This window comes from Macadamia integrifolia, chromosome 7 (assembly GCF_013358625.1).
Source record: "Macadamia integrifolia cultivar HAES 741 chromosome 7, SCU_Mint_v3, whole genome shotgun sequence".
Taxonomy (NCBI): Eukaryota; Viridiplantae; Streptophyta; class Magnoliopsida; order Proteales; family Proteaceae; genus Macadamia; species Macadamia integrifolia.
Genome location: NC_056563.1, coordinates 16,201,941 through 16,213,797, shown reverse-complemented (window position 1 = coordinate 16,213,797; position 11,857 = coordinate 16,201,941). Strand labels below are relative to the sequence as shown.

Genomic DNA, 11,857 nt, shown 5'->3' with positions numbered 1-11,857 from the left:
CGACGGATAGGGTGGCCTGTCGGTTGGCCCACCGGTCTGGCCCGCCGATTGTGCCCGAGGGCCCTGCCCTCTCAGGCGGGTGCCCACAGGCGGGCCAGATGGCCCTCCAGTCTGGCCCACCGATTTTGGCAGGAAACCTGCTGTTTCTTCCCAACTTCCCCGAATCTTTGGGGATTCAAATGGGGCTTTTTCAAACCCATTCTTCACACCTTCAAGGTCTTATAGGATGGTTCTAACCTAGATCTAAGTTAGATTTAAGGAATGGGAAGCCATCTTACCTTCTTTGCTCAAGAACACCTTCAAACCCCAAAAATCACTTCAAATCCACAATGCTTCTCCAACCTTGTAAATACTTCTTCAAATCCTTCAAGATAAACACATAAATCATCTATTAAACCTTAGATTCATCATTTCAAGGGGGATTTACAAAATCTCAAGAAACCCTACCCAAATCAAGGGTTTTACTTGGGTATGGTGAAGGTTTAAGGAACCCAAACTTTGCTCACCTCTAAATGTAGATCTAGTGTTGAAGATCACTCTTCCGGCGTCGGAATGGGAAGATCAAGCCTCGGCGCCACTGAAATCCATCTCTTCTTCCTCTTCCTTCTCTTCTCTTCTTCTTTCCTTTCTTTTCTCTCTCCTCTTTACTCTTCTCACCAACGTACGAGTGTCATAAATGAGAAAAAAAAAGAAAAGTGTAAATGCTATATATACTTCTTTAAAATACTAGGTAATTCACATGGGTGGGTCACTCAGGTGGGTGGATGCGCCCACCTATCCGCCCACCTGAGGGCCAAAACTTGGGACTTTGACAGAATTCGGCCCTCGACACGAATCTCACTCTTGGCATACGATGTAATATACGTATGCACCTTAATATACGGCTACATACCTGCTTTATCCGTACATGACCTTATGATAGGTGCATGTACATGGCTTGGGTATTCCCATCTCTTTTGGCACTGGCTCGGACTTATCGGGCCAGCCGGTGTTTAAGGTCACCCTTGCCATCATAGTCCATAAGGAACCCGCTCTAACTCTCTCCGGTTTGGGTCCTGCATGGTTAAACCGGGTCAACCGTGTAATCAGGCCGGGTTTAAGATGTAGGGTATTACAGTAACCCTAGGTGGCGACTCCAAATTTTTTGTGCTCCCCAATCCCCAAAATTGGGCCATTATTAATGTTCCTTTTTAGAAAATACCCAAAGGGAAAATAGCCCCTGTGAAATAAGCCCTCACATATCTTCAACCAAGGATGCGATGGTGTGGGGCCCGCTGACACGGCCATTAGCCCTCACACTATAACGTGCTTGAGAACACATTTGGCTAACCCATGTTGAAATTGTAGGTACTAACCAAAGCATACATCATGCTCAAAGTGATATTATTTGATGAGGGTACTCCTTGTTATGCCAGCACCCCCAGGGAGGTCAGTGCATGTCATACTAAGTACTTTGGGATCAAATGATGGTCGCTTCTCATACAAGAATGATTGGAATATTATCATACGACAAGGATTTTCATAATTTTTTCAGCACCCTCGAGGAGGGTAATGCACCTTATGACATTATGAGATTGGTTGATAGTAACCGTCACATTACACTTATGCACACACTCATGGCATGGTTCCATCCACCCCCGTGGTTAATTTTCTAATATCATGTATAGTCACGAGTAATCGACAATGAAATTACCCCTTTAATACAGTGCCTCCGGGTATATCAAAAGGATCATGTACCTTGTGTATATAGATCCTGTCAAAGTTAGTTGGTTCAGTCCTATTGCATCCCCTCATCATGTAGAAAATAGATGGAGAGCAATTAGGAGCTCCACAAGCTAACTTGTGGAATCTATCTAAGGCCTTAGATCGGAATCTTCCCATACTATATTTTAGTCATAAGGAAATGCTTTCCTAAGTGGGTTTCGAATGAAAGGTGTCTTCCCTCCCCAGAAATAAGATTTGAATTGTATAGTATGCATAACTCTGGAGTGATTCCCATTACAAGTTATGCAGAAGTCCCGGACTATTTGTGAGAAAAGGTGAAGGAAAGCAGGACCTTATCGATCTTATCAGGGCAATTTGTTTGCATGTCCCAACTTATGATATGTATTGGACTAGGGGAATAGATCCCAATCCGATCCCTATCATTTAGAGGGCTAACTATGGGTGTATCATTTGTTGATAAATACGAAAAAATAAGAGTCCTAAAATAAATCACTTCTGACTCAGGCACGATTTCACGCATAAGAGATTTCCTGCACTGGAAGCGTTTGGGTAACCGGTTGACTCGTTTAAGTCCTGTGTCATCCCTATCATCTCTCCAAGATTGTCTCTCCCTGAACACTCAAGACTCGAGCACAATGGACCCACCCAACAGTGATATACCTGAGCCAGCATGGGCTAACCCACTAGAAGCATTGTAGGATGCAATGGTTGAGGTCAAGAAAGGATTGGCACAAGTGTTTCAGATATTGTGAAGCCAACCCAGGACTGATTCAGCTCCCACCATGGAGAATAGGATCAAATTAGGCTTACCGGTCCTTGAGAAACTTTCACTAGGATTCCCCCTCGACTGGTGATTAATGAAGAAAAGGAGGAGTTTACCGCACACGTTCAAATGGAACCACTGGAGACGGAGAGGGAAAGGAGAACAAGAGAGCAGCTAGAGAAGCTCGAAGGTATGATTCGAGCAGGATGAGGCCAAGAAGGTCAAGCAGTAGATACAAGTGAAATGAGCTACTTTTCCAGGGTAAGGACTCCCAAAAATTCAAGTGGTAAACGACAAGTTTGACGATTCGGGAGATCCTAAAGCTCATATGAAGGTATTTCTTAGCATCTCAAAGTCATGGCACCTTGCAGATGAACAAAGGGTTCAAGCTTTCATGTTAACATTATCAAGACCTAGATTAAGATGGCTCACACAGCTAGAACCCGCGCAAACTCAAAATTGGGCAATAGTAGTGCGGGCTTTCACTACGCAATACACTTACAACACAGAGGTGGGCGTGAAGCAGCAAGAGCTCGATACCTTGAGACAATAGCTATGGGAAGGGTTCACCACCTTTCTAATGAGATTCTAAGATAAGGTCGCTATAATGACTGATCACACTTCTGAAGAAGAACAAGTGGGGATGTTGATTGAGAATCTCTCTTAGCCTTATTACGATGTCCTCTATTATCAGAATTTACAAACATTTGATGCATTGATAGCCATAGAGACAAATGTTGAGAACGAGATCCTAAGGGATGTACAGTATCAGGGAGTTGCCCAAGATTCGGGGAAGAGAGCCAAAGGTGGGTGAGGCAAGAGCTTCGAAGCTAATGTGGTCAGTGTTGTTCAACAGTCAACATCACTAGTAACAGCTTCACGGCAATAGCCATTCATCATCCAATCAAATGCTCCCTCTCAGAAATCCCCCATCCAAGGAGACAATTTATGAAGTCGGGCATGCCTTTGGCCACAATGTACGAGAAATTGAAGAAGCAATACCTTTTGGGGACTATAGCCCCAACAGTAATTAGTAACCCCCACCAACTTGGTATAAGGATTATGAATATTGTTCTTACCACAATCAAAAGGGACATACAACTGAAAGATGCATTAGCCTACAACATGCAGTCTAGGATTTGGTAGATAATGGGACCATTGAAGTCAAAGTCAAGCAATCTCCGAATGTCACAACCAACCCATGCCCGGATCACAGGGTTGTCAATATGTTGGCCAATGATTCCCAAGATTATGACCCATGGTTATTTGATCCAACTCATCTCATTTAGAATTCTCAAAATGATTATGGGGACAGAGCACAACTAATGAAAGATTAATCCAAAAGGACCCTCAAGGGATAAATTGCACCAAAATAAATATCAGAGGATCTAGAAAGGGACCAATCACCCACCTTTCCTCCCTCATCACCAATACCATCCGTGGAGTCTATTGCTTCGCACAACCCATCATATCACTCACCTTTGCCATCACCGCCACATCCCCATTATATCATTCATAGTTATATATTCCATCATCATCTTACCATCCTTTGTCATCATCCGAGTACCCCACTTCCTACATTACATTTTCATACCAAGAGAGTTTCCATATATATATATATATATATAAGAAGGGGGGAAAGCTATATATAAGATAGTGAAAATACGAGAAAGGAAGAGTAGAGACTTCGACCAAGTGAGGTATACCAAAGGTGATGATGGAAGAGTGTTGGTAAGGGAAGAGGACATTGTGAAGAGATGGGGATGAGTATATTAGTACCCTACTAGAGATACTCTGAGTATGAAGCAATGCCTTTTGGGGATGAGTATATTAAAACCCTAATAATGAGCACATTAGATCTTAGATCTGCCTTGGGAGTTTCCCAGATCAACGACAAGCTTCGTGAAAGTTGGCTAAGGTAGTATGGCCATATTCAAAGGAGACCAGTGGATGCCCAAGTAAGGAGGAGTAACCTAGTACAAATGGAAGGAGCTAAAAGAGCTAGCAGCAGGCTTAAAATGACCATAGGCAATGTCACACCCCTTCACATAGAACCGGACCAGTGATCGGGCTAACACCTGTTAACCCAAAACCTATCAGAATCATCTGACGCAATAACCACCACACAGCATGCACACATCTAAAGAAAGTAAAGTATATATTTTAGAAAAGCCTTACATTTATATACCTTTAAATACCCCAATACTCTTGATACCTAAATTGTAATACATAATACGTTTACATGTAGGCCCGTAGGCATGGTATATACACAAAAATTACAATTTAAACATCTAGAGCACAATAGGGATAACATCATAAAATAATCAAAAGAATCCCGTGTAGGTATCAGTATTGCTATCATGTAACATATCTCTCGCATGGACACTCAGCCCCATGCCCCAGATCTTCAGGGACCCACTAGTCCTCAGTTGTAAACTCTACCATGGGTCCTAGCTCTAGCTCTTCAACTGAATAACCTGCAAGATCATCTAAAAAAATGGTGTGCACGTGGGAAGAACTCACTAGCCTAGTAAGTGAAAAGAAAGATCAAGCAATTATTCGCAATACAAATGCACATATATGTATCCAAGTCCATTCTTATTATCCTAAACCACCTAAACATCACATCTAAGTCATAGGTCATGTGCTACTCACAACCACAGTGTGAGTATGCCCTAGGTACGAGTCACAAACTCCATCCCGCAATACTCCTATAGGGTTAATGGAGAAGACCAGCCATAGGTACTGAAAAGTAAAATGGGGCATTGCCCTGCATTAAAGTAAAATGGGCCTTACCCTGTATTAAATTAAAAGTAGTACGATTAGCTCTCTTGTTATATCACTAAAGTTGTCGACCGTCCTAGTGATCAGTCGGGGGTACTTCTAATTGCTACCATTGGTACACAACCTTGGGCTTCCCCTAGTGATATACCCAACACCTAAACCCCTGCTGGGAAGGGTCATAGCATAGGGATATGTATTCCTAACCGTATGCTCCTATATGAGATAGTATGACTGTATAGTGCCATCGCATCCCATTCCACAGGTTACTAATGCATTCGTTTCCAAACCGACTACGGCATCTAGTCCAGCAATGCATCATATTCAATAATTTAAAGTCATCCATCTCATAACTCCAAGCAAGGATAAGAATTTAACAATTAAAGATATCAGCATATCAAGTCATAAATGAATTTCATAATGAATACGTCAATACATGCAAATGGCATTCGTGAATGACTAGGCTACACATAATAATGAAATAAGGACATGACTAGTCTACAACAATAATGGGATGATGCAAAAACACTCCAAAAATAAATTCAATGTCCTCTTTCCACTTACCTAGTTGTATACAATGATCACCCTTGGTATGAGGAAGATCTGGTGTGAGATGACGTGAGTTTCTAGTGAAACCTATCATAAAAGAGATCGAGTTTAGTACATCTCCACTTTAGGTTCACAACCAATGGAGTACGATGATACCAACGCATTTATATTCACCATAGGAGGTTGCTTGACAAATTTGGGCCCAATCAAAATTAAAAAGTCAGATTGGTGGGTCAACCAGTAGGCGAGGTACCCGCAGTCCTTGCCCGCAGCTTGACTCAAGGGCCTTGTAAGGACAGATGGGCCAGGTGCCTATCGGTCCTTGCTTGTCGTTTGACCCAGGGACTCTGCCTGGACCGGTGAGCCAAGAGCGGCTAGTCAGGTGCCCACTAGTCTTGCTCGTCGATCAAGTCAGCAGTCCATCCCGGACAAGCGGGCTTAGAATTGGTGGGTCTAACCATTTCCAGGCACCCACCACTTAGAATTGGGATTTTGCTGTTTATTCCTATTCTTCATCCCACCTTGGGGAAACCACAAGGAGTCGATTCGATCGTATTTTCCACAAATCTAAGGTCCCATATCATGATTCTAACTTAAATCTAGGATCGATTCAAAGTTTTAAGCTTGGGTTTTACCTCTTTACTCAAGAACACTTCAAAAACCTTAAATCACTTCTCTAGCTCAATAGATCAACAAATGCTTCTCAACTTCACAATTTCTTCCTCTAAAACCTCCATAAACAACATGTAGATCATTTATTAAACCTTAGATTCATCATCTCAAGTGGGATTAACATATCCAAAAGATTCCTACCCAAATTGGAGGGTTTCACTTAGGATTTCTTAGGCGGTTTGAGAAATATAGCTTTTGCTCACCTCAAATCATAGATCCCAAGGCGAGGATCACTTTTCCAGTGTTAGATTCAAAAGATCTAACCTCAGTGACACATAACGAGCAGCTTCTTCCTCTTTTTCTCCCTTCTTCTTCCCTTCTCGTTCTTTCTTTTCTCTCTCTTCTTTAGTATTCTCACCCACAGTCTAAAGCAATAAATGAGGGAGAAGAAAGTTAATAAATGCTATTTATACCTGGGTTAAAATATCTAATGACCAGAGTGGTGGGTCACATTGGTGGGTCCGACCCACCTATGACCACCCACCAGTCGGCCAAAACTTAACGGATTAATTTGGAATTTTGTCAGGGCTCAGGCTCGACACGTATTTCACTCTCTATAATTGACCAAAATGCATACTCGAAACAAAATCAAGCTGCATACCTTTATTATGTGTACATGGCCTTATGATACATGCAAGTGCACTATTTAGGCAAACAAACTTCACTAGGTACCGACTCCGACTCATCTGGCCAACCTGAGTTTAGAGTCACCCTTGCCATTATGTTCTATAGGGTATCCGACTGGACTCGCTCGGGTTTAGGTCCTGCATAGCTAAACTGAACCATCCGGATAATTAGACTGGGTTTAGAAAGTAGGGTATCACATTTACCCCCCATTTTTGAAAATTTCATCCTAGAAATTGTAGTGTCTGGTTATCTGAAAAGATGAGGATACTGGCCTGAATGTCATCTTCTTTCTGCCAGGACACTTCCTCTAGTGAATGATTTACCTATCGAACCTTCACAAAAGTGATGGAGCGATTACGAAGGGTCTTTATCTTCCGGTTTAGAATTTCAGCAAGTTGTTCTTCATAGGTCATATCAGCTTCTAAGTATTCTGGTTCCATGGGTAGCACATGTGATGGATCATGGATATACTGCTACAACATAGAAATGTGAAACACATTGTGAACATTGTTGAGGGAAGGCGAAAGAGCCAACATGTACGTTAGTGAGCCAACTCGAGCCAAGATTTCAAATGGGCCAATATGCCTCGGACTTAGCTTGCCCTTCCTGTGGAATCTATACAACCCTTTAGTAAGAGAGATTTTAAGAAATACTTTCTCTCCCTCTTGGAATTCAATGTCTTTTTTACGGTTGTCTGCATAGCTCTTTTGACATAATTAGGCTACCTTAATCCTCTCCCGAATGTCGTCGACCTTGTCATATGTCATTTATATCATTTCTAGTCCTAGCATTTGTCGTTCACCTACTTCATCCTAATATAGGGTGTTCTGCACTTCCTTCCATATAATGCCTTATATGGAGCTATCTCAATTGTAGCTTGATAGCTATTGTTATAAGAAAACTCCATAAAAGGTATGTACTCTTCCCAACTGCCACTCATTTCCATTGTATAGGCCCTGAGCATTTTTTTTTAGTATTTGTATGATTCATTCTGATTGCCCATCGGTTTGTGGATAGAAAGCAGTACTCAGATTCACTTATATCCCCAAAACTTACTGGAGACTCTTCTAGAATTTAGATGTGAATCTTGGGTCTCTATCTGACACAATGCTTATCGGTACTCCATATAAATGGACTATGTTATCCATATAAAGTTGGGCTAACTTGTCCATGGAGTAATTGGTCCTGATCAAGATAAAATGAGCAGTCTTGGTAAGCCCCTATTAACTACCACCTAGATTGCATCCATTCCCTTGGGTGTACAGGGTAACCCGGTGACAAAATCCATCGTGATCATTCCCCATTTCCACTCTGGTATAGAGAGTGGCTGCAGAGTACCATATGGTTGATGCCTTTCTACCTTGACCTTCTGACACACGAGACATTATGCTACATACAAGGCTATAGTAGTCTTCATTGCTGGCCACCAATAGCTTTGTTTAAGGTCTTTATACATCTTTGTACTTCTGGGATGAAGTGAGTATTCAGAACTATGTGCCTCCTTCACAATCTTGTCCTGTATTTCCATGTCATTGGGCACACATAGCCTATCACAAAATAGTAGTTCCCCATCATTGGCTATTGTGAATTCAGTGTCATTCATTGTCTGCCCTTGAGCTTCCAGCCTGATCCTTTGTAGCTCAAGATCCAAAGATTGTTTCATTACCACCTCTTGCCTAATGGATGGATGTACCTGTAGGGCTGTCGGGATATGGTCAACTGCTTAAAATCATCAAGCTAATGCTCAGCTCCAAGGTTACCCCTTTATGCAGAAGGATTTCATCCATCAGCACTGCCTCTTGTATCAGCTGTGGACTGACAGCTAAGCATAAAAGCAAAATAGTCTGAGCCTTCTGACTTAAAGCGTCAGCCACCACATTAGCTTTGCCTGGGTGATACTAAATATCATAATCATAGTCCTTCATAAGTTCAAGCTCTCTTCTTTGGATCATATTCAAATCTCTTTGGGTGAAGAAGTATTTGAGACTCTTGTGGTCATTATATATTTCACACTTCTCCCCATACAGATAATGGAACCAGATCTTTAAGGCAAAGATGATCGCCGCCAGCTCTAAATTATGAGTGGGGTAGTTCTTCTCATACTCCTTAAGTTTTCTGGATGCATAAACTATTACCTTGCCATATTGCATGAGAACACAGCCCAACCCTATCTTGGATGCATCGGTGTCGACTGTCATCCCACCTGTACCATTTGGAATGGTCAATACAGAAGCTGAAACTAACCGCTTCTTTAACTCTTGAAAGTTGTTTTCACATTCTTCTGACCATTCAAACTTTACACCTTTCCTGGTCAACTTAGTCATCGGCACAGAAATCTGAGAAAAGTTTTTAATGAAGCATCGGTAATAGCTTGCTAAGCCCTAGAAGCTTCTAATTTTTGTTACATTCTTAGGTGCCTCCCACTCTACTACAGCCTTTACCTTGTCCGGATCCACTTCAATTCCATTTTCAGATACCACGTGTCTTAGGAATCCAACTTGCTTGAGCCAAAATTCACACTTGCTAAACTTGGCATATAACTGCTGTTCTCTTAGTCTTTGCAGTACCATCCTCAAGTGCCTTGCATGTTCTTCTTCAGACCTCGAGTAAATCAAGATGTCGTCGATGAAAACGATGACCCACTTACCGAGGACATCATAAAATACGCGATTCATTAAATTCATAAAAGCAGTCGGTGCATTGGTTAGCACAAAAGACAGCACTAGGAATTCATAATGGCCATATCAGGTTCTAACAGTTGTCTTCCGTATATCACTACTCTTTATCTTGAGCTGATAGTAACCCGATCTGAGATCAATCTTTGAAAATAACTTAGCACCTTGTATTTGGTCAAATAGATCATCGATGTGTGGCAACGGATACCGGTTCTTAATGGTTAATTTGTTCAGTTCCTAATAATCAATACGCATACACAAACTACCATCCCTCTTCTTAACAAATAAGACTGGTGCACCCCAAGGCGAGACACTTGGACGTATAAACCCCTTTTTCAACAAATCTTACAACTATGTCTGTAGTTCTTTCAACTCGGCTGGTGCCATTCTATACGGAGCCTTAAACACTGGGGCAGCTCCAAGAGTTAGATCAATAGTAAACTCCAGCTCTCTGTTAGGTAGTAGCTGGATTAAATCATCTGGGAAGACATCAGGGAATTCCTTGACTACCTCCAATTCCTCTAGTGGTGTAAACTTTGCATCCACATCTAGTATTGATGCAAGGTTACCCTGACATCCATCTTCAAATAATTTTACCACCTGTAAAGCAGAGATAATAGTCTTTATAGTTTGCTTTTCCCTTTTAACTTCATATACAAGCTCCTCTTCTTCGTCATCCATCATCTTAATTTGTGTCTCGGCACACATCACACTTGCTCGATGAGCCGACAACCAATCCATACCCAGAATGATGTCAAAATTTACATGTTGAGATTGATAAGCTGGGCATCCAGCTTCTTCCCATTAATCTCAACTGAACACATCCCACATACTTCTTTTAACTGTTCCACCGTGCCTGTAGGTGTGCTAACAACTAACTTGCATTCTAAGGTCTTAGTTGGCACCTCAAGCTTCCTAGAAAATCTCTTAAACACAAATAAATACGAAGCTCCAGAGTCAAATAAGACATATGCAGGTATACCTGCTACAGATAAGACACCTAGCATGGCAATGCATATAAGTATAATATGAAACTCAAATTTTATCACAAAATCTTTTAATTAAAGTGAACTTGCTACTACTTCAATGATCGCCTCAACATCCTCAGCTGACAATGCATACATACTTCCCTGAGGCTGGTTCCCATAGTTCAATGCAAGTCAAGGGACAGGGGGCTGGCTTGATGGTACAACTGATGGGTACCGACAGTCTTTGGCCAAATGCTCGTTCGAATGAAAATTATAGCATCGGTTCAACGATGCCTGAACCAGAGAGGGAGCTCTCTATACTGATCCTAGTACAACTGGAGGACGAGGGGGCCTCGAGGTTGTATGCACCACACTAGTGTTAGGGTAAAAATATGTAGCGTCCGATCCACTAGCTAATCGGGAAGGATAACCCAATGGCCTGTAAGGCTACCGGTAAAAGGAACCATAAGAGTATGACCCACAAAAGTTCATGCTCAGTCTACCTGAATCAGTATATGGATTTATCCTCTTCCACAGTCCCGATTTAAGGGGTGGCTCTCCCTTCTAATTGTCTTCCATTGTCTTAGCTTTTTGCACAATCTGTGCATAATCGGTTAAGTCCAACACCTCCAACACTGTACCAATAGATGTCTTCAGCCCCTTCAGAAATTTCTGGGCCTTTTTCTCAGTCGTCTACATATATCGAGGAGCAAAATAAAATAAGCTTTCAAACTATTAATGATAATCCAGAACAGTTTTGCTTCCTTGAGTTAGTGCCATAAACTCCACCTCTTTACTGTCTCTGAAGCTTCGTAGATAGTAATTTGATGAGAACAATTCTTTGAATTGCTCCAAGTAGGCTCTGGGTGAGTTGTTATTAATATAGTCTTGGAAGCTTTCCACTAAGAATCAGCTTCATTTCTAATTTGTAACCCTGCATAGATAAGCTTTTGTGCCTCTATACACTCTACAATATCAAATACTTTCTCCAACTCTTGGATCCATCTATCCGGCTCTAATGAGTCATTACCCACCTTGGTGAAGATGGGTGGCATGTACTTCTTAAAAGACTCCACCACCTTTTCCATAGTGGTGGA

General features: G+C 41.8%; 1 protein-coding gene across 1 annotated transcript in view; it reads right to left on the bottom strand.

The window, feature by feature from the left end:
• LOC122084773 overlaps nucleotides 1-10,473 on the bottom strand; it is a 17,828-nt gene extending 7,355 nt beyond the window's left edge. Inside the window, exon 1 of the mRNA XM_042653206.1 lies at nucleotides 10,187-10,473. Within this exon, the coding sequence (XP_042509140.1) occupies nucleotides 10,187-10,473 (287 nt within the window). The remainder of the gene's footprint in view (nucleotides 1-10,186) is intronic.
• Nucleotides 10,474-11,857: the final 1,384 nt, after the last annotated feature.